The 22,533-nt window shown below is 41.8% G+C and overlaps 4 protein-coding genes and 1 long non-coding RNA gene across 5 annotated transcripts; 4 read left to right on the top strand and 1 right to left on the bottom strand.

The window, feature by feature from the left end:
* Positions 1 to 4,938: 4,938 nt before the first annotated feature.
* Positions 4,939 to 5,548, top strand: LOC133961017 (GATA zinc finger domain-containing protein 14-like; the record flags this gene model as incomplete). Its single annotated transcript, XM_062395935.1, has 1 exon — positions 4,939 to 5,548. A coding segment is annotated over one exon (591 nt), but the record flags the coding sequence as incomplete, so codon positions are not given.
* A 22-nt stretch (positions 5,549 to 5,570) lies between these two features.
* On the top strand, positions 5,571 to 7,378 carry LOC133961016 (uncharacterized). The gene is made up of 5 exons (XM_062395933.1): positions 5,571 to 5,951; positions 6,081 to 6,252; positions 6,400 to 6,509; positions 6,641 to 6,815; positions 7,058 to 7,378. The coding sequence occupies exons 1-5, from the start codon at positions 5,774 to 5,776 to the stop codon at positions 7,164 to 7,166; spliced, it is 744 nt and encodes a 247-aa protein (XP_062251917.1). The 5' UTR covers positions 5,571 to 5,773; the 3' UTR covers positions 7,167 to 7,378.
* An 800-nt stretch (positions 7,379 to 8,178) lies between these two features.
* Positions 8,179 to 9,860, top strand: LOC133960770 (transmembrane protein 69-like). Its single transcript, XM_062395609.1, has 3 exons — positions 8,179 to 8,301; positions 8,813 to 8,857; positions 8,946 to 9,860. Exons 2-3 carry the CDS (start codon positions 8,813 to 8,815, stop codon positions 9,705 to 9,707), a joined length of 807 nt encoding a protein of 268 aa, XP_062251593.1. The 5' UTR covers positions 8,179 to 8,301; the 3' UTR covers positions 9,708 to 9,860.
* A 507-nt stretch (positions 9,861 to 10,367) lies between these two features.
* slc25a24 (solute carrier family 25 member 24) lies at positions 10,368 to 20,908 on the bottom strand. The gene is made up of 10 exons (XM_062395607.1): positions 20,450 to 20,908; positions 18,198 to 18,324; positions 17,966 to 18,053; positions 16,637 to 16,748; positions 13,891 to 14,049; positions 13,398 to 13,550; positions 13,130 to 13,237; positions 12,466 to 12,633; positions 12,211 to 12,361; positions 10,368 to 11,594 (listed from the first exon to the last, which is right to left on the bottom strand). The coding sequence occupies exons 1-10, from the start codon at positions 20,624 to 20,626 to the stop codon at positions 11,413 to 11,415; spliced, it is 1,425 nt and encodes a 474-aa protein (XP_062251591.1). The 5' UTR covers positions 20,627 to 20,908; the 3' UTR covers positions 10,368 to 11,412.
* On the top strand, positions 11,502 to 13,159 carry LOC133960771 (uncharacterized). Its single transcript, XR_009921943.1, has 3 exons — positions 11,502 to 11,630; positions 12,195 to 12,378; positions 13,023 to 13,159. It is a non-coding gene; the product is annotated as an uncharacterized LOC133960771 (long non-coding RNA).
* Positions 20,909 to 22,533: the final 1,625 nt, after the last annotated feature.

Here is a 22,533-nt window from a genome sequence, read left to right as displayed (position 1 = left end):
CACTACTCCAACAACAACAACCAATACGCCAACAACAACAACCACTACTCCAACAACAACAACCAATACTCCAACAACAACAACCCCTTCTCCAACAACAACAACCACTACCCCAACAACAACAACCACTATCCCAACAACAATAATAACTACTCCAACAACAAGTGCCACAACCCCAACAACAACCACTACTCCAACAACAACAACCACTACCCCAACAACAACAAACACTACCCCAACAACAACCACTACACCAACGACAACCACCACTACCCCAACAACAGAATATCCAGATAACAGTAAAGAAGAAAAAGCAGATGAAGACGATAGTGGTGAATATCCAGATAACAGTAAAGAAGAAAAAGCAGATGAAGACACCACTACCCCAACAACAACAACCAATACTCCAACAACAACAACCCATTCTCCAACAACAACAACCACTATCCCAACAACAATAACCACTACTCCAACAACAACTGCCACTATTCCAACAACAACAACCACTACCCCAACAACCACTACTCTAACAACAACAAACACTACCCCAACAACAACCACCACTACCCCAACAACCACTACTCTAACAACAACAACCACTACCCCAACAACCACTGCTCAAACAACAACCACTACTCCAACAACAACAACCAATACGCCAACAACAACAACCACTACTCCAACAACAACAACCACTACCCCAACAACAACAACCACTATCCCAACAACAATAATAACTACTCCAACAACAAGTGCCACTACCCCAACAACAACAACCACTACTCCAACAACAACAACCACTGCTCAAACAACAACCACTACTCCAACAACAACAACCACTACCCCAACAACAGAATATCCAGATAACAGTAAAGAAGACAAACCAGATAAAGACACCACTACCCCAACAACAACAACCAATACTCCAACAACAACAACCCCTTCTCCAACAACAACAATCACTACCCCAACAACAACAACCACTACCCCAACAACAACAACCACTATCCCAACAACAATAATAACTACTCCAACAACAAGTGCCACTACCCCAACAACAACAACCACTACTCCAACAACAACAACCACTGCTCAAACAACAACCACTACTCCAACAACAACAACCACTACCCCAACAACAGAATATCCAGATAACAGTAAAGAAGACAAACCAGATAAAGACACCACTACCCCAACAACAACAACCAATACTCCAACAACAACAACCCCTTCTCCAACAACAACAATCACTACCCCAACAACAACAACCACTACCCCAACAACAGAACATCCAGATAACAGTAAAGAAGACAAACCAGATAAAGACACCACTACACCAACGACAACCACCACTACCCCAACAACAGAATATCCAGATAACAGTAAAGAAGAAAAACCAGATGAAGACGATAGTGGTGAATATCCAGATAACAGTAAAGAAGAAAAAGCAGATGAAGACGATAGTGGTGAATATCCAGATAACAGTAAAGAAGAAAAACCAGATGAAGACGACAAACCAGGAAAATATCCAGATCACGGTAAAGAAGACAATCCAGATAAAGACACCACTACCCCAACAACAACAACCACTACCCCAACAACAACAAACACTACCCCAACAACAACCACTACACCAACAACAACCACCACTACCCCAACAACAGAATATACAGATAACAGTAAAGAAGACAAACCAGATGAAGACACCACTACCCCAACAACAACAACCAATACTCCAACAACAACAACCAATTCTCCAACAACAACAACCACTATCCCAACAACAATAACCACTACTCCAACAACAACTGCCACTACTCCAACAACAACAACCACTACCCCAAAAACAACAACAAACACTACCCCAACAACAACAAACACTACCCCAACAACAACCACTACACCAACGACAACCACCACTACCCCAACAACAGAATATCCAGATAACAGTAAAGAAGACAAACCAGATAAACACACCACTACCCCAACAACAACAACCAATACTCCAACAACAACAACCCCTTCTCCAACAACAACAACCACTACCCCAACAACAACAACCACTACCCCAACAACAGAACATCCAGATAACAGTAAAGAAGACAAACCAGATAAAGACACCACTACACCAACGACAACCACCACTACCCCAACAACAGAATATCCAGATAACAGTAAAGAAGAAAAACCAGATGAAGACGATAGTGGTGAATATCCAGATAACAGTAAAGAAGAAAAAGCAGATGAAGACGATAGTGGTGAATATCCAGATAACAGTAAAGAAGAAAAACCAGATGAAGACGACAAACCAGGAAAATATCCAGATCACGGTAAAGAAGACAATCCAGATAAAGACACCACTACCCCAACAACAACAACCACTACCCCAACAACAACAAACACTACCCCAACAACAACCACTACACCAACAACAACCACCACTACCCCAACAACAGAATATACAGATAACAGTAAAGAAGACAAACCAGATAAAGACACCACTACCCCAACAACAACAACCAATACCCCAACAACAACAACCACTGCTCAAACAACAACCACTACTCCAACAACAACAACCACTACCCCAACAACAGAATATCCAGATAACAGTAAAGAAGACAAACCAGATAAACACACCACTACCCCAACAACAACAACCAATACTCCAACAACAACAACCCCTTCTCCAACAACAACAACCACTACCCCAACAACAACAACCACTACCCCAACAACAGAACATCCAGATAACAGTAAAGAAGACAAACCAGATAAAGACACCACTACACCAACGACAACCACCACTACCCCAACAACAGAATATCCAGATAACAGTAAAGAAGAAAAAGCATATGAAGACGATAGTGGTGAATATCCAGATAACAGTAAAGAAGAAAAAGCAGATGAAGACACCACTACCCCAACAACAACAACCAATACTCCAACAACAACAACCCATTCTCCAACAACAACAACCACTATCCCAACAACAATAACCACTACTCCAACAACAACTGCCACTACTCCAACAACAACAACCACTACCCCAACAACCACTACTCTAACAACAACAAACACTACCCCAACAACAACCACCACTACCCCAACAACCACTACTCTAACAACAACAACCACTACCCCAACAACCACTGCTCAAACAACAACCACTACTCCAACAACAACAACCAATACGCCAACAACAACAACCACTACTCCAACAACAACAACCACTACCCCAACAACAACAACCACTATCCGAACAACAATAATAACTACTCCAACAACAAGTGCCACTACCCCAACAACAACAACCACTACTCCAACAACAACAACCACTGCTCAAACAACAACCACTACTCCAACAACAACAACCACTACCCCAACAACAGAATATCCAGATAACAGTAAAGAAGACAAACCAGATAAAGACACCACTACCCCAACAACAACAACCAATACTCCAACAACAACAACCCCTTCTCCAACAACAACAACCACTACCCCAACAACAACAACCACTACCCCAACAACAGAATATCCAGATAACAGTAAAGAAGACAAACCAGATAAAGACACCACTACACCAACGACAACCACCACTACCCCGACAACAGAATATCCAGATAACAGTAAAGAAGAAAAACCAGATGAAGACAATAGTGGTGAATATCCAGATAACAGTAAAGAAGAAAAAGCAGATGAAGACGACGAACCAGGAAAATATCCAGATCACGGTAAAGAAGACAAATCAGATAAAGACACCACTACCCCAACAACAACAACCAATACTCCAACAACAACAACCCCTTCTCCAACAACAACAACCACTATCCCAACAACAATAACCACTACTCCAACAACAGCTGCCACAACTCCAACAACAACAACCACTACCCCAAAAACAACAACAAACACTACCCCAACAACAACCACCACTACCCCAACAACCACTACTCTAACAACAACAACCACTACCCCAACAACCACTGCTCAAACAACAACCACTACTCCAACAACAACAACCAATACGCCAACAACAACAACCACTACTCCAACAACAACAACCACTACCCCAACAACAACAACCACTATCCCAACAACAATAATAACTACTCCAACAAGTGCCACTACCCCAACAACAACAACCACTACTCCAACAACAACAACCACTACCCCAACAACAACAAACACTACCCCAACAACAACCACTACACCAACGACAACCACCACTACCCCAACAACAGAATATCCAGATAACAGTAAAGAAGAAAAAGCAGATGAAGACGATAGTGGTGAATATCCAGATAACAGTAAAGAAGAAAAAGCAGATGAAGACACCACTACCCCAACAACAACAACCAATACTCCAACAACAACAACCCATTCTCCAACAACAACAACCACTATCCCAACAACAATAACCACTACTCCAACAACAACTGCCACTACTCCAACAACAACAACCACTACCCCAACAACAGAATATCCAGATAACAGTAAAGAAGAAAAAGCAGATGAAGACGACAAACCAGGAAAATATCCAGATCACGGTAAAGAAGACAAATCAGATAAAGACACCTATACCCCAACAACAACAACCAATACTCCAACAACAACAACCCCTTCTCCAACAACAACAACCACTATCCCAACAACAATAACCACTACTCCGACAACAACTGCCACTACTCCAACAACAACAACCACTACCCCAAAAACAATAACAACCACTGCCCAAACAACAACCACTACTCCAACAACAACAACCAATACGCCAACAACAACAACCACTACTCCAACAACAACAACCACTACCCCAACAACAGAATATCCAGATAACAGTAAAGAAGAAAAACAAGATGAAGACGACAAACCAGGAAAATATCCAGATCACGGTAAAGAAGACAAACCAGATAAAGACACCACTACCCCAACAACAACAACCAATACTCCAACAACAACAACCACTATCCCAACAACAATAACCACTACACCAACAACAACTACTCCAACAACAAAAACCACTACAACAACAACCATTGGTCAAACCACAAAAACAACTACCCCAACAACAACAACCACTACTCCAACAACCACTATCCCAACAACAACAACCACTACCCTAACAACAACAACCACTACTCCAACAACAACAACCACTACGCCAACAACAACAACCACTACTCCAACAACAACAACCACTCCTCCAACAACAAAAACAACAACTACTCCAACAACGACTACCCCAACAACAACCACCACTACTCCAACAACAACAATCACTACACCAACAACAACTACTCCAACAACAACCACCACTACTCCAACAACCACTATCCCAACAACAACTACCACTACCCCAACAACAACAACCACTACTCCAACAATAACAACCACTACTCCAACAACAACTACCCCAACAACAACAACCACTACCCTAACAACAACGACCACTACTCCAACAACAACAACCACTACGCCAACAACAACCACTACGCCAATGACAACAACCACTATCTCATGTAAAACAAACACTACCCAAAATACAAAAAACACTAATCCAACGACAACAACCACCATCCCTGGCAACAAACCAGGACTTAAACCAGACCACTGTAACAAAGGCAGACCAGAAAAGAAAAACACACCAGGACTAAAACCAATCCGCTGCAACACAGGCAAACCAGAAAAGGAAAACACAGCAGGACTAAAATCAAACCGCTGCAACAAAGTCATACCAGAAAAGGAAAACAAACCAGGACTAAAACCAATGCCCTGCAACCAAGGTAAACCAGATAAAGACAAAAAATCAAGAAAATATCCAAGCCCCTGCAACAAGGACAACAGCAACAATAGACATAGATGCAACCCATTAGCCAAAGGACGTGGATGCAACCCAATAGCCAAAAGACCAGGATGTCAACAACAGCCTGATCCTATTAACACTTGTAAGTTTTCTTCAAGATTATTAACAATAGATTAGACACATCAATCAAATCTCACTACTTGATTACCCACAATTAACAGCTGCTTCACCTTAAGTTTGCATGTGTCGTCTTTCTTAATGACTTTTCCAGACTGCTGGACTGACTGGTTTGACAGAGACGACCCCACTGCAACAGGAGACTGGGAGATACTTTCCGATCTGCACAGGGAAAACGTAGGAAAGATCTGCAAGCATCCACTGAAGATCGAGGTCCAGACCACATCTGGACTCAATGTATCTGAAACAGGGGATGTGATTGCTGTGTAAGTGCCTTTTGTCTGTAGTTTTTTTTAATTTTTCATTATTTTACCAACTGATAGATGGCATTGTGTTACCTTTTAGTTAAATATGACTAATTGTATAGCTTTGTCACTATGTAAGGAAGACTGAACTCCCCTTGTTTTCCGCAGAGCTGACACAACCACTGGATTCATCTGTAAAAACTCTGACCAGAAACAGGGAAAGTGTCAGGATTACCGGGTCCGTTTCATGTGTCCCAATTCATTCTGCAGTCATAAAGGTAGCAGAGTCAAATCAACATTTTTCAAAACCTATTATACTGATGTAAATAATTTTTTCTCCTTGATTTCCCGTTTAAAAAAATCTATTGACTCAATAGCCAACCTTTTTGTCCTATTGTTTTGTCGCCAGTATGCTGGACCAATTGGTTCAATCGGGACAGGCCTTGTGGACTTGGGGACTGGGAGCTCCTGGACAACCTCAGGAAGGAGAATCCAGGAGAAATCTGTGAGACCCCTCTCTTCATAGATGCTGTTACCAGTGACGGAAAAGATCCAGCCTCCTCCACTGGGCAGTCGATCTTTATGTAAGTCTATAAAAATTATTTCAGAATTTTTATATATTATGCCCATTGTTTTCTCAAAGAAGGCAGATGTTTGTTTCTCTGTTTTATCACTCGTCTTACCCTGGATCAAAGATACATTTAAACCAACTCTCAGCCACATATATGTTACATTGATAATCCAGAAAAATCACAAAAACAATATTTTTGCTTCGGGTTCAAGAACGATCTGAATGATTAATTGCCTTTTATTACTTTTTTTTCAGCCTCAGTCCAACTAAAGGATTCGTCTGTCGAAACCGGGACCAGACTGGAGGCAGGTGTCATGACTATCAAGTGCGCTTTGGATGCCCATGTCGGTCCAATGGTGACTAGCAAACGAAGTCCATCACTAAAGTAGAATACTTTAAAATTAATTAATCATTAATTTATGTTATGTTAAGTATGTTTAAAGTATCAGTTACTACTACTTTGACTACTTACTATTTTTTCTTTGTTACCGCTTTGTGATTTAGATGATTAATTTAAACTTTTTCTTAAAGATTGTGGTGTGTGTAAATTGTCACTGTAATACATTAAAATATTAATTATTGTTTGAGCAAATTGACCTTGTGTGGCTTGATTTTTTTTTTTTCTTACTGTAAATAAGTCAGCATCTTGTCTCAGATTGAAGAGTCCTTAAACAGGGTAAGAGAACTAATGCATGGCGAATAAAGGTGGATCTAACCACAATATTTACCTTGATAAATATTATTACAAATATGATGATCCAATTATTGCTGTTAGATCATTTGAATTTGAGTCCCCTCAGGTCTCTTAGGGTTTTAAAATAACATCAGAATAATATGATCACTGGACTGAGATGGTAGAGCTGATCCAAGCACTGCAAAGTAAATCCTCATGTTTATGAAACGTCAGCCCTTGTCTCGGTTTAACAAGGTGCGACATCCTCAATGCACAATCGACCATCACGATCCCCAACTATCTATCTATCTATCTGTCTGTCTGTCTGTCTGTCTGTCTGTCTGTCTGTCTGTCTGTCTGTCTGTCTGTCTGTCTGTATACCTTTCTATCTATCTATCTATCTATCTATCTATCTATCTATCTATCTATCTATCTATCTATCTATCTATCTATCTATCTATCTATCTGTCTGTCTCTCTGTCTGTCTGTCTGTCTGTCTACCTGTCTGTCTGTATACCTATCTATCTATCTGTCTATCTATCTATCTATCTATCTATCTATTTATCTATCTATCTATCTATCTATCTATCTCTCTCTCTATATATATATGTGTGTGTGTATATTTACATGTATATATATACATTTATACATGTAAATCCGTCTCTTTTATTGAAGCATGTGTATGTGGAACTAAAGTTAGGGGAACGGCTCCTCTTGAACACGGAAGACATTACCCGAGCACTCAGCTGTCAGACGTTAACTAGCATCCGTTAGCTTCACGTTGACCTCGGTGAGAACAGAGAGGAAATAAACATGATAGTTCGAGGTGAGTGAACTTCAACATGACGTCACTGAGGCTTCAGCTTTGTTGCGTGTCAATGTGTTCACGCTGTTTTGTGTGTGCGCGGCACAACGATTCACGTAATGCCATGATGTGTGTGTGTGTGTGAATATAGATGTGTGTGTGTGAGGCATAGACTATATAAAGAGGTCTGTGCGCGCGTGTGTGTGTGTGTGTGTGTGTGTGTGTGTGTGTGTGTGTGTGTGTGTGTGTGTGTGTGTGTGTGTATGTGTGTGTGTGTGTGTGTGTGTGTGTGTGTGTGTGTGTGTGTGTGAGCTTCTGAGCTGCATGAACAGTGTTGTTGTGTTACTTATATTCTGCTGGTTGTGACATGTCTTATTAAACAGTGGATCTCTCTCTCTCTCTCTCTCTCTCTCTCTCTCATGTGAGATCAGACTCAGTATTGATTTATAAACTGATCTACCGTCAGCTTCTCTCTGGGGGAGGAGCTGCCCTCTCTCCTGAGTCTAACTTGACATCTGACTGTACTTTACAGATGCTCGCGGTCATATTTAGAAGAAGTCCCGCTGCAGCCCGACAGGTAAAGGACCAGTCGTGATACCTCAGCTTCTCCAGCACCATTTCTCATATCCTCTCTCTTTTTAAACCTGATTGTTTTTGCTTCTTAGGTTTCACACTGGGTCGCTCCTCCACGAAGATGCGGGACCTCGGTCTTGACGGGAGCTCCTGGCCTTGGAGGCTTCTCCCTGCAGACCTGCTGGGCCTCATCAACCATGCTGCCATCTTCAGGAACTGGACTGTTGAAACCTCCTGCCGAGCCCTGCCAGGGGACTCAAACCCACCTCTCTCCGTTTGGAGCGAGAACCCAACACTTCCACTCCTCTGCCGTGAGGTTGAAGAAGCGACCGCAGGCTGAGGCCCCTCCCAGAGAGCTGGACCTGCTGCGCTACGACATGAAGGACTTGTGGAAGAGTCCCAGACCCGCCTTGTACCTGGGCCTTGCCGGGCTGGTCCCCTTCGTGGCCCCGACTGTGCTCATGGCCGTGACTGAATGCTACCTCCCCGAACTGGCCTATGCGCAGTTGGCATACGGAGCCTCCATCGTGTCCTTTCTGGGTGGAGCTCGCTGGGGATTCGCTCTCCCTGAGGAAAGCCCCGCCCAACCAGACTGGATCAACCTTGCCAACAGTGTGGTGCCCCCCCTCTTGGCCTGGGTGGCCATGCTGATGAGCGACAGCATCATCCCGGCAGCCACCATGGTTATTATGGGCCTGGGAATCTCGCTGCATTATGACCTCTCCCTGCTGCCCACCTACCCCAGCTGGTTCAAGGCCCTGCGCTCCATCCTGACCGTCGTGGCGTTTCTGTCTCTCGTTGGAACACTCGCGATGAACGGGATTTTCCCAGAAAAGAAAATATTCTCTGATTAAATTGTGTAATCAAAATATTTAAAAGTGGAAAAAGTTAGAAAAGAGTGATCTCTGTCTGTTAACAACTTTCAATCATGTCACAGTGTTGTTTTTTAAAATCCAGCTATTATGTAAAAGCCACTGCAAATAAACCAGCTTTCAGATTTTACTTTAGACACAGTGAGTGATTTTAATACGACCACCAGGGGACGCCAAAGTCAACGCTCTTCATATAATAACATGGACGGACAATTATTCACACTAAAATATCAAATAATGCACTTTTACTTTATATACTGTTATTATTTGACTATGTTAAGACTGAACATTTACCAGACTCTGACATTATGCTTTAAATTAGTCTCTGTTTATGAGAACACCTTGGAGGTATCACTGAAACATGCTTTATGATCAATAACAAGCAAATGTTATGTTTGAATTATAGAGTAGCTATAAAAAGCTAATGAGCAGAGCCACTTTTCCTGTGTCCTTTCAAACGCGGAGGATCAGACGGAGTCATGAGGACAGACATCACAGGGGAAAGGCTATTACATAAGAAATGAACTAATCTGTACTTAAGAGCCACTGGGACACTGGACACAGACAGAGAGTACATTCGTGCATATGTAAATATAAATAAAATACACTCAACTTCTCCTTTTTGTAATGAAATATTTTATTACTGTAAACACCATCGTCAAATTCACCAAATATGGGGAAAGAAAGGCAAGACGGTGTGAGGGTGGAGACGTTCACAGATGTCAGGGAATCATCTCATAAGGCACATCTCTACTCCCCGTTTACCAAACGAAATAAAAAGGTCTAAACAATATTCTCCTGTAAAATGGAGGCTGACACTCAGAGTGAAATCCATGAAGAAGTGTCTTTTCTCAAACATGAGAGCGAGGCGTCCAATGTGTAAAAAACGGCTTTGTGTTAAAATCCGGACGAATTTACTGAACGTAAATGAAGCTTTCTAACATTTGGTCAGACCACTTTCACTGATCCCAGAGAACAGACAGTGAGAACATTGTGTTTCCCATTAGGAGGAAGGACGGTGCGATAAGGTGCTTTTTGGTCAAACGCTAAAGGAACAAGTGACAACACGACCCATGCTTAAAATGACTTAATTGACTAATCTACTCAAACCAACAAATAAACCAAAGGGCAAACTAAATAAATCTCTGCAAGTGTCTGTGCTTAGAAAAATATCCACATTTTGTTGCTCGGATGTTAAATAAGTCCACAACGAGAGTGTCGAGTGTAAACAATGATGGTAGACACGTCTCCACTTCCCCCCCACCATCCAGAAATGAAGCCATAGTTGATGAATTAGTGATAACTCCGGAGAATGTCCGCACCCAACATAGCAGACCTTTTCTGGAGTTCTTTCCTGAAAACGGCCATCTTAGAGAAAAAATTGTTGTATAATTTTGGCCCGTGTCCAATCTGCTAACGTGGAGGACGCCGGGTTTATTGCATAAACTGCGGCCAGCCACCAGGGGGTGATTATTAATTATCATCAGCTCTGAGCGGCTGCTGCAGGTTCTTCCAAACAACGTAGTTTAGTTTAGCACAGTTCAGGAATCACTTTAAAACTTCTCTCCAGACGACGACCTACAGGTAAACAAGTGAGTGTCCCTCGTATGTAAGAAGGGAAACGTATGAAAGAACTAAATGGTCGCCCGTCCTTTTTCCCTCCGCTCGTCACAGTTGACTCGGTTGCCTACTTCTGAATCCCCAGGCCGTCCCGCATGTACTCGTACACCACGTAGCTGATGCTGACGGCCGGGATCACCTTCATGAAATTGGGCAGGATGCCGCGGTAAAGTCCAAAGAAGCCCTCCCTCTCCAAAATCCTCTTCACCATGAGGTTCATCGGCAGCTGCTCGGCACCCTCAATAGAGGCTGGGGGGGAGAATCACACCAAACAAGGAAAACAAGGTTAATCAAAATATATTTTTACATATATACATTTTATTCTTTCTACCTTCTTATACCAGCTAAATGAATTTGAAATATAACAAATATATCAACTCTAAGGGTTGTTTGAGAATGTTTACATCTATATATACATTTGTTTTTACACATAATCCTCTCAATGTTTTTAAATGACCTCAAATAAGTTATCACCTTTTCATCTATATAAAATAAACTGCTTACAAACACAGCACCATCAGAAGGAAGTATTTATACAAGTCTTGTTATTTATTATATATATTTATTAACAACACTATTTGCCTTCCCAAGGTTATTCCCAAATGTGGAATGTAAACAAAGTAGAATTACTCAACTGTATCTGAGGAAAAAAGTATTTATTTATACTTTACCTTTTTAAACAATATTTTTTTTTTTAAATAATTTGTAACTGTCTTATTTAACATTTTTTAAACACACATTTTGTTTGTCATTTTTATTCCCTTTCTCTGGATAAGTTTGAGAGAACACTGGCTAAAAACCAATAGTGACAAATTAAAAGTTGTCTCATTCTTTATCTTTTAAAACTAGGATTGGCTCCTCGTACCTTGTGCCTGCATCCGGGTGCGGATCAGAGCCAGAGGGTAGCTGGCCAGCTGGCCACACGTGCTGGATAAGGTTCCACAGCCGAGCAGCACCAGAATCCCCGGGTTGGCCGAGTCTTTGGCGTAGCGGGACAGCCAGAAGTTCTTCAAGCTCTGAGGATGGATATACAGTATGTGTGTGTGAGAAGGAAACACAGAAATGAATGGAAGTGTAGGTTTACATATTTTACAGATGAGATTCACTGAACACCACGCACCTCGTACACCGCCAGGTCGATTCCAGCATAGGGAATGATGCCAATAATATTAGGGACGTAGCCCTTGTAAAACGCCTTCAGTCCCTCTTTCCTGGCGATCTTTTTGGCACAGTCAAACATCGATGAGTACTGTCCGGTCTTCCTCAGCGTCAGACGGGTCTTCATCACCTGAACAGACAGAAATTATCACTCTTCTTCACTAGGCAGTATTTTGACTTTTGCCTTTTTGACTCTTGCCTCAAAATATTAAAAACTATGTCCAAAGTTCAAGTTCCAGCAAAAACCCGACTATTTGTTCCAACAAGGAAGTTTTATTATCTTCATGAGGAAAAACACATCTGAATTATATCCCATTGGTTTTTAAATAACAGGCCGTCATGATAATCCAATATTGGCGGTAACTGTTATATTACACGATGTAGAAGATCCTGATGTAGATTTAAAGTGCTTGTTTTGAGGTTAAGAAAACAACAGTTTTTAGTTTCAGAGATTATAAACTAATGTACACTAATTATACACTCACTAAAACATAACTATTATTCTATTCCCGTCGATAGATCCCCCTCAAGCCAACAAACTGTATTTTGAAAGACGTTTAAGTCTGTATTTTAATGTATTTAAGGCTTTTTAAGGACGGAGAGCTCCTGGACAGCCAGCTGCCCACCTCCATGGGGTAGATGACCGTTTGGGCCGTGGCTCCGGCCAGCGATCCAGCCATGAACCTCTCGTGGGTCTTGACCTTCCCTGGTTCACTGGACAGCATCTTCTTAAACTGATGAAACACAGCGACAAGGGAGTGAGGCAGAAACACTCAGTGGAAGCTGTTCAGGATTAAGTTAACACAAATAAAGACATGGAACTTTGTGGTCCTACTTTACTGTGGGACAATATTCTGTCTGTGCTGCTGTCAGTGACAGTGAATTGAAAGGTACCTGCTCGTAGGCCATGAATTTAATGGCCGTCTCCGGAGCGATCTTCAGGACGTTGATTCCGTTTCCTCTCCACAGAGACGTCAGGCCGCCCTCCTTCAACATTTGCTTGAAACCACCGACCAGGCTGATTTTATTGCTCTTAGAAGAATGCACCTGGAAATACGTTTAAAAAAAAGAACTTGAAATTAGAACAATCATTACTTTTCAAAAGAAATGCACTTATTATGTATGAGAGGCAGCATTAAAGATAATAGATAATAAACAGGTTAATCTATTTAACATGAGCGGAGAACAAACTTAAATTTTGGATCCGGACAAAGTGGCAGATCAACAATTTATTTAACTTTCCCTCAACATTGTGATATTGAAATGACTTGAAAAGAAAACCATTCATTTTCATGATATCTATGTGTGTGTTTGATTCAAGTAGAAATAGTGACTTTTAATGGGGTTCCATGAGGGCTGGGTCACTCCACTCTAGTTCAGAACTCACCTGCATGAAGACCTTCATTCTGTCCAGCGGGGCAGTTCCTGTCCGGGACACAGCGCCCGCCATGGCTCCTGCCGCCAGCTGCCTCCACCAAATCCCAGTCGTCTTCTCCTCCTCTGTGAACTCGTCTGGGATGGTGAGACTGTCCCCAATGTCCAGCACCTACCCACAATACAACAGAGTTAAATCACAGTGAAGGATATTCAGGACTCTCACACTGATGCCTGATCACCAGCAGTGTGTCCCTGTCTGCCTCAACACATCATCTGTGTGTTAATGTTAATTTTCTACCAATATTAAAGAGTCATACATTTCTGATAAACTGTCGGCCAATGTAAAAAAAAAAAAGGAAAAATCTAAATAAATGTGGCAATGATTCCTAAGATGTCGTTTTTAAACCCTTATAACAAAGAAATATAATTAAGGTCTGATGTTTTATAGTTTAACAATAAACTTTATTATGACTAAAAATAAAACACAAATTTAGCCAAATATATAGACCTTGAATTAAGATAAAAACATTTCTTAATGTCAAATATAAACATTAAGATCTTAAGAATGCTCATCTTTGGGAAGAGTTTATTCTGTAAAATAACTAAAATAACTAAACGTTTATGAAAGGCTCGTATCGACCATAATCAAACATACACATTATTAAAAGTTGGTTGTGAAGATAAATACTGAATGGGACATTTAACTGCAAGTCACTGAGACAACACCATTTCTAAATGACCTGGACACCTTGTAGTCATTGCTCCTCTGCAGTTTCTAGGGATTTACTTGCTCACACACAAACAGCAATATATTCATGTTGATGAATCTATGACCAGGTGAAAAACTCAATGGCACGATACAGACACCTACCATGTCCACCTCCACCTCATAGATCCCCCCATCATCTTCAAATTGGAAGAAAAAACAGTTTCCCTGCTGCTGCTGCTTCTGCTGCTGCTTCTGCTGAGGCTGCAGCAGCACCATGACCCTCTCCCCCCTGATGAAGCTGCTGATCCAGAACGGTGCTGCACTAACTCAAGAGAACCGGACCCTTCACACGAGTCTAACAGTCAGACGCCGACGGTCTGCAGGTCCCATCCGGCCCGAGGTGAGAGACGCTGCATGTGGAGGGACGCCTCACCCTCCCTGCCTGTAGCTTGTCCTGTTCTAGACTCACTTCCTCTCTCCTCGACCTGTCCCAATGACCAGCTAATCCCCCCCCACAGGTCAGACTGAAATTAGCTTATCTCTGCCAAGATTAGCATCTCCAGGTTTATTTAACCGCAGAGGTTGTGCCAGTGACCAAAGGCAGCAAACGTCAGAGATTAGCCATTGACTGGAGCTGGAAGTGGACAATTAGACGTGTCACAGATAGTTCAATTCAGTCGATAACCTAAATTTAAAGATAATGCTACAAATTTACCTTTTATTGGTTTAACGAGCGGCAGAAAGTTCAGGAGAGAAATATCAAGTCCAGAGAGCTCTCGTGTGGTATGGTAAAAGTCGAATCACTGGTGTTATAAATAAAACCACTTGTTTTATTTATAGCTTCTTATAGAACAACCTCTTTTCCCCTGAAAGTCTGTTGATGACAAAGTCATGTCAAAGTTCTCCTCCAGTGTCGACCTCTATTTCTCTAGGAAGTAAAGATTTATCACATATTCAGGAGTTAAAAACCCTTCACAGTCTTCTCCTCCTCCTCCTCCTCCTCCTCCTCCTGCTACACCTCCTCCTCCTCCTCCTCCTCACCACCTTTTCTCACCTCTCCTCTGAAAATGAATGAATGTAATCTGCTGAAGCCGTCGAGTTTCTGATCTGTGGCCAAAGTCCTCGGCCAAATCCAGAATCAGCTGTCGAGTCTCTTTCACAACTTTCCCCTGTGGTGCAGTGGATCCGAAAACGAGGCCAGACAAACTCAGAGGACTCAGATGACAGGCCGGATGAGGAAAGGTTCTGCCTCCATGTTGCTTCCATTTAGACTTAAGACTTATTATTCAATTTGAGAACCAAGTGATGTGCGGGTTTCTAAGCTTCAAAGTCATACGTCCACATCATGAAACTGATCTCTACTCTGTTTATCCTCTCTGTCCTGAACTTGTGTCCGTGGACATTTTGGTCTGTGTACAAAAGTCTAGAACTTGTTTAAAGCTAAGAAGCTAAAGGAGAATTCGCTCTGAAGCTGCGACAACCAGGAAAAAGTAAAAAATGATGTTAAATTTGTCTTAAAGACAAAGAGCGGATTATTGATCTGGCACAAGAACAAACTCTGAAAGAAACCTCAGGAAATTTCCAGATTCTTCACTCTGGCCTGAAACAACAATCATCCAACCCAACTAATGATAATGTCCTGGGGTCCATATAGAGTTTCATACGAGGGAAGAATTAGTTTGTGGAATTAGAATCCAGTATTGAACAAAACTTCTGACACAACTCACTTCCCATCTCCAGGAGGAGTTTGCTTTCCGGTTTTCTTCCCGGGTCTCTCTCGCCTCGCGGCCTGACACATCAGGACGTTCAACCAGGCGTCCGGCACTGCTGATCAGAGACGGAGCCGAAAAACAAACCCTTCAACTGCAGAATCATTTGACCCGGGAGTGAATGCTGACTGGTTCCATTGCAGACACAAACCAGATGCCAGTGGGTGTTCTGACCAGTAGACCAGTCTGTCTTTTATGTTAAACATAAAGCCATCAAGGTCTGCTTTCTCTCTCTCTCTCTCTCTCTCTCGCTCACACACACTGAGTCACACTCTTACCGTGGAGTGCTTCCAGTAGCGGACAATCTCCTGCAGGTTGGTGGCTGGGTTAAACAGGAAGTGCTCCCTCCACTCGTTCCAGTCCACAGTCATGGTGCCATCCACGTCTATACTGAGCCACAAAGATACACAGAAGAAATGTTATTTGGAACTGGACCAAAGACTGTATTTAAAGTTGGATGATACTGAAGCTAAAGCGTCTCGATAGCCCCCTGGTGGCTGGTTGCAGTATAGGTCATTAGCACTGCCTCCTCCATGTAAGTGGATGGGACATTGACCACACTAATACACCTTCCAGCTATATTCTAACATGAGCTCACACACACACATTATCCAGAGTCTTAACAAGGGAACTGGCCGGAAAACCCTCAAGAGGTTTTCCAGAACGACTGATTCAGACATTTGATTTCTCACATCCAGCCCATGACAAAGAATTTGGGAGAATGTCTGGGGTTCAGTGCAGATCTGAGAGCAGCTTATGTTGGAAAACTGTCCAGGGTTTGTCCCGCCTCTCAGACCTGCTGGGATTGGTTGCAGCTCCACTCATGACGAGACTTACAGGAAATACAGTATATAGATAATAAATGTATTCAAACCATGTCTCTGTTCTACGGCAATCTCAGCCTTCAATGAGTTATTTCCTTCCTCTGCCTCAGCTCAGCAGAGTTACACAATCATCCATTATTCTGTGGTTTTCAAACTGTCTGATTCACAGTCATACATTCACGTGCTGCGTCACTTCTCTTTCCAGGTCACACTGTCGTGTGAGCACTTGCACATCGGCAGCTTCACAATTTGTTTATGCAAATTCATGACACACTGACACAGCACAACCGCAGGAGCCTGGAATGACTTAGCGAGACATTGTGAAGGAATGAACAGGATGATAACACCCTGTAACATGTTCATGCACATAACAACAAGGTGAATGATGTTGACATAAAAACCACAGATCTTCATTCATCTTCATCTGTTTAAGACGGATTGTATTGACTGCTTCTGAGGATTCTACATGTTGCACATGAGTAGATCCAAATTCAAAATAGCTTCCTGGTGCAATCAACCATTCTCAATATGAACTGACCCATTTATCTGTTTGTCACACACTCTGATGAAGCCCTTAGTGTTTGTTTAAGCGTCAATTCTATTTAAATAAAAGCATTTTACATTACACAATACATATGTTCCCTCATGAGCACCAGTGGTTTGAGGGACACCAGTAGCGCTCCTGCCACCCCTTTCCTTGACTGATTTCTTAGCTGTTGAGTTGTCAGGTCATCAGATATTGTAAATATTCAGTTTCTAATTTAGAAAAATAAGCAGCGATACCTTTGGAGGATCTTCTCTGCTTCCACTTTGCTGACATCCATCCCCAGATCAGCCAGAGACTGTTTAATCTCCATGAAGTCAATTCGACCTGTGGGAAATAAAAACACAGAAATCCTGATGTTTCCCACATTCTGAGGGAGAATAACTCTGTGTCACCAACATGGAGGGTTATGTAAAATTCACAGCAATCAACCTATATAAACATATAAACATGAGGTTTGCTCCACCGCACCATCGTTGTTTTTGTCCAAGCTCTTGAAGGTCAGCCGTAACTTCTTCTCGTGATCCTTTAGGTACTTGGAGAACTCGCTGAAGTCGAGCCCTTCATCTTTGTCTTTGTCTCCTGAAGAAATTATTTTCTGAGAAAAGAGAAGAAGCAGATTCTTCATGTTAAGCAGCAGCCGAGTCCGATTCTAATCTCTCCAAAAAACATTTCTCCCTTTTTGCCAGCTGGTGGCAGAATAACGCTGAGAGATCCCATGAACCCCCTTCCTGTGTAAACCTCAAGAACTCATTATCTTCTTACATAGTCACTGTTTTCGCCTCATTTGTCAAGTGATCTGTGCAGTAGATAAAGATTGTGTTTGTTTGTAGAGGAGCTGCACTTCATGTAACTGTCTTATACATAATGTTATGTCATAATGCTGATCGAGGAAATCAGATGAAACAAAATAAAACTCTGTAACTGTTCCACAAGTCACTAAGAGATCCACGTGTGCATGAGGGAAATCATACAGAAACTAGAATGTCTCCCAGTAAGAACACAAACCTCCATCAACAGCGAACAATCACACACAATATCTGCTGGTTGGAGGAAATACAACAGAAAAAAGGAAGTGGTCTGATAATGTTCATGATTTATTGCGTCCACCTCAAAATTTTGTTTGTTTGTTTTGAGTTTTCAACATTTTTCTTAATTTCTCAGAAAATATATATCAGGCACATTTAAGGGGTTGATCTGTACTAGTGTGCTACTTGGTACGAATCCAAATATAAATGCTGATCTCATGAGTTTGAATGTGGTTTCAATGGGAATGTTAATAATTAGTATTATATTAATAGATTACGATGTTAATAGTTAACTTTGTTTATTAAGGATAACTTTCAAAAGCTGATTTATCAGGAGCCATTAGGAGTCTACTGGTCAAACGAGGCAGTTGTAAAAGCATTTATTACCTCTGGATCATTTCACTATCACACAGCAGTGACCTGCCTGTCCCTCCCTCCCTGACTCACACTGTTAAAGTTACCAGACTCCCTGGAATGCAGTATTATATTGTTACTGAAGGTGGGACCGTCCGAGTCCCAGCTCACACCTACACCTGCAGACTGAACTTTGAGTTTTGGTCCAGCTTGGCTTCACCCACCCTGCTCTCTAGAAAAAACTGAATGAGAAAAGCCTGAGGCAATGAAACACAATTTTCCAATCTCCTTTCCATGTATTTAATTGTTTGTTTGTCTTGTCAGCAAGATGAAGCAGAAACTACCGAATGGATTTCCACATTCTGAGAGAACTGTCATCAACCCCCCGCCCACTCGCTCACAGTGAATCCAGCTGGGGAACCCCTGCCATGTTCTCCCATTGGACTATCTACACTTCCTGCATGCAGACTTTATACCCGGGGGCCAGGCGGAGAACGTCAGCGTTCACACATACACGTCCTCCGGAGAAAATACAGAGGACGTCTGAAATCAGCTATAGTGTCAGTTTATATCACAATCTAAGAATAACTCATGCGAGACAAATACTTTATAGAGTCAGTGTTATTGAGAATTAACATGGAGGAGCCTGTTCACTGCTCATGTCATTCAGGAATGCAGTAGTGCAACACGCGAGTTTACAACTTTCCCTGCAGGGTCTATGTGAGCACTCTTACAGATATCTTTGTGAAGAGCATTCAGGTAAAGTGGGGACATATTGGCCATTCAGAACTTTCAGAACTACGTCCAATGGGCTTTTTATGGGTTAAAACCAAGTTAAGACTTGGTTTTATGTTTAAGGTTAGAATTACGACTATAGGGTAAAGGGATAGGGAACACGTTATGACATTATGAGTGTCCTAAGATACAAGTAAAAGGCTGTATTTGTGTGTGTGTGTGTGTTCCAGGTATAACTCATGTTGTGGGGACCTAACTCTGTTTACACGCCCACATTATGTAGAATTACCTTCCTTAAGGGATCAATATCCAAGTTCCCATTACATGTTGGGCTTCTCTATTATTCTAAGGTCTCGATCTTACTATGTAAAGTGCCTTTAGATAAGATAGATAGATAGATAGATAGATAGATAGATAGATAGATAGATAGATAGATAGATAGATAGATAGATATGATTTGACATATAAAGTGTATGCCTGTATAAATAAAATTGAATTTGACATAAATCATTCAATTTAAAAGAAGAGGTTAGGTTTTGGTAAGTAGAAACTATGCTGTGTGTGTGTGTGTGTGTGTGTGTGTGTCCACTGTCTCCATGGCTCTACCTGGGCTGCTCCCTTCCCGGTCTGGATGCCCATAGCGGCCAGTCCTGCCTTCAGCTCGGACACATCCACCTTCCCATCTTTGTTTGTGTCCAGTTTGGAGAACAGCGTCTCGTACGTGCTCGACTCATCTGCACAGTGACAGTCCGTGAAAAACAGCTTCCTCACCGCCTGATACATGCTGAGAGATGCGGAGGCCTCACACACACACACACTCACACAGACTCACACACACCCACAGACACAAACACACACACTCAGTTAGATTCCTGTGGTTTGCACTTCTGGTTTGGAGCAGCCGGAGGATTTCAAACAGATCCCCGCAGCGCAGGCTCGAGAGAAGAGGTAGACGAGTGGTCCCGGGTCGTGGTGCAGGCTGGTCCGGTGGACAGTGGATCTTCAGCGGGGAAGTAGGAAGCAGGAGGCGGATGAAGTGAGTCGATCGACTGCGCTGAGGAGAAAAAATGGGTGGAGAGACATGGCCTGAGGAGACCTCCTCTTTCAGTGTGCACACTCATTATCGAGACACACCCTACTACAAAAACAACACACCAACAGACACACACTGTTACACACAAGTTAGTGCTTTAATAGGTCAAAAGCTTTTTTACTTAAAAGTTTGTTTCTAAAAAATTCCCCTTTTCAATGCATTTAATACAATTTCTGTTGTTATGGTGGTGTGCTATTACACGCACACAAAAGCACACAAACACAAGCACACAAGCACACACGTATTGCTTGGATACACAGTGTTAGTGCTTAAACTGGTCAAAAAGCAGTTTTACTTTGAAGTCTTCTTCTTTCCATGTATTTAATACACTTCCTGTTGTTGTGTTGTTGTGGTAACACACACACACACACACACACACACACAAACACAAACACATTGTCTATAGATGCATCATCCCTGCCCCCACAGTGGGCTCCATGGTTAAAGTTAAAGTAAATCTGTTTTAGTTCAGTGAGTCACACACATAGGAATCTGACAGCTGCTCCTGGCAAAACTTTTTAAATGGGGGGGGGGGGGGGGTACTTTACTTTGAAGGAGACAGGAAAACGAGAGGTTGATTGGGGAGGGAAGACGCAGGGGGGGTTCTTAATTCAAATTTTCAAATATGGGATATTAATATAACACATACAAAATTAATACAACAGTGTGACAGGAAATACAAAAGAAAACAAAAATTATTATTGCTTTGGTTGTAATAAACTACAATTGTAACTTGTGAGAAATGTCTGCTTTGTGCCACACGATGGCGACACATGTGACGTAACAGCAGCTGGTTTCACTCTGTTGTCGTCTGTGCTGCGGTTGTCATCACTGACCACCAGGGGGCGAAAGAGGCAGAGGGATCTTCTACTTTATGCACAAACCGAGAACGCGGGTTTTCTTCTACTACAGTCACGGTAGCATGTGACATAATACATCCGTTTAATTCACACTTATTTCATAATAAAAGCACGTGAAACAGAAATCCCAAACACTGACATATGCCTAATTTCTTTTCTCCCTATTTTGTCAACTTGATGTGTTTGTTGTGCACCAACAATCAAAGCACATTCCTTGTCTGCTGAAAACTCAACTTAGAAATAAAATGATTCAGGTCCTGCACAATGCAATCAGACTTACTGCATGACTGTTGAATTAGACTGCATTAGTTTGAGCTAGATGTTCCTAATAAACTGATAGTTGTGTGTATGTGATATGATTGAGACTGAGACCAATCAATAAATCAATAAAACATGTTACACAGTGTTTCACAGAATGAAAACACAGCACCGGGATATATATATGGCCTACAATTATATAAAGATGTGTATTTTTTAGAGTTGATAATCATCACAATAAATTTAACATCATTATTTATTTTAAGGTTTAAAGAGTATTCGTTGCTCTTGAGGGAAATATGTGGTTTTAAACTCTGCTTTATGAGCAGAGGATGACAAACACTTGATAAACAGCAAAACATTTTACAAATCTGGGTTATGACAATTATATGTTAATCCTCCTGTGAATTATTTCATTTATTAGTGCCCGAGCACCGAACGGTGGGATGCCCTGTTGAAATTTTAAGGATTAATCTTAT

Source organism: Platichthys flesus, chromosome 9, assembly GCF_949316205.1.
Source record: "Platichthys flesus chromosome 9, fPlaFle2.1, whole genome shotgun sequence".
NCBI classification, from domain to species: Eukaryota; Metazoa; Chordata; class Actinopteri; order Pleuronectiformes; family Pleuronectidae; genus Platichthys; species Platichthys flesus.
This window is presented reverse-complemented; position numbering and strand designations above follow the sequence as displayed.

Coding starts and splice junctions, on each gene's coding strand:
- LOC133961016 (XM_062395933.1), top strand. CDS start 5,774: ATGCCCTGCAACCAAGGTAAACCAGATAAAGACAAAAAATCAAGAAAA. Junction 6,253..6,399: donor ACAGGGGATGTGATTGCTGT/GTAAGTGCCTTT, acceptor TGTTTTCCGCAG/AGCTGACACAACCACTGGAT. Junction 6,510..6,640: donor TTCATTCTGCAGTCATAAAG/GTAGCAGAGTCA, acceptor TTTTGTCGCCAG/TATGCTGGACCAATTGGTTC.
- LOC133960770 (XM_062395609.1), top strand. CDS start 8,813: ATGCTCGCGGTCATATTTAGAAGAAGTCCCGCTGCAGCCCGACAG. Junction 8,858..8,945: donor GTCCCGCTGCAGCCCGACAG/GTAAAGGACCAG, acceptor TTTGCTTCTTAG/GTTTCACACTGGGTCGCTCC.
- slc25a24 (XM_062395607.1), bottom strand. CDS start 20,626: ATGTATCAGGCGGTGAGGAAGCTGTTTTTCACGGACTGTCACTGTGCA. Junction 18,325..20,449: donor CCGGGAAGGGAGCAGCCCAG/GTAGAGCCATGG, acceptor CTCTTTTCTCAG/AAAATAATTTCTTCAGGAGA. Junction 12,634..13,129: donor CGGTCATCTACCCCATGGAG/GTGGGCAGCTGG, acceptor CTGTCTGTTCAG/GTGATGAAGACCCGTCTGAC.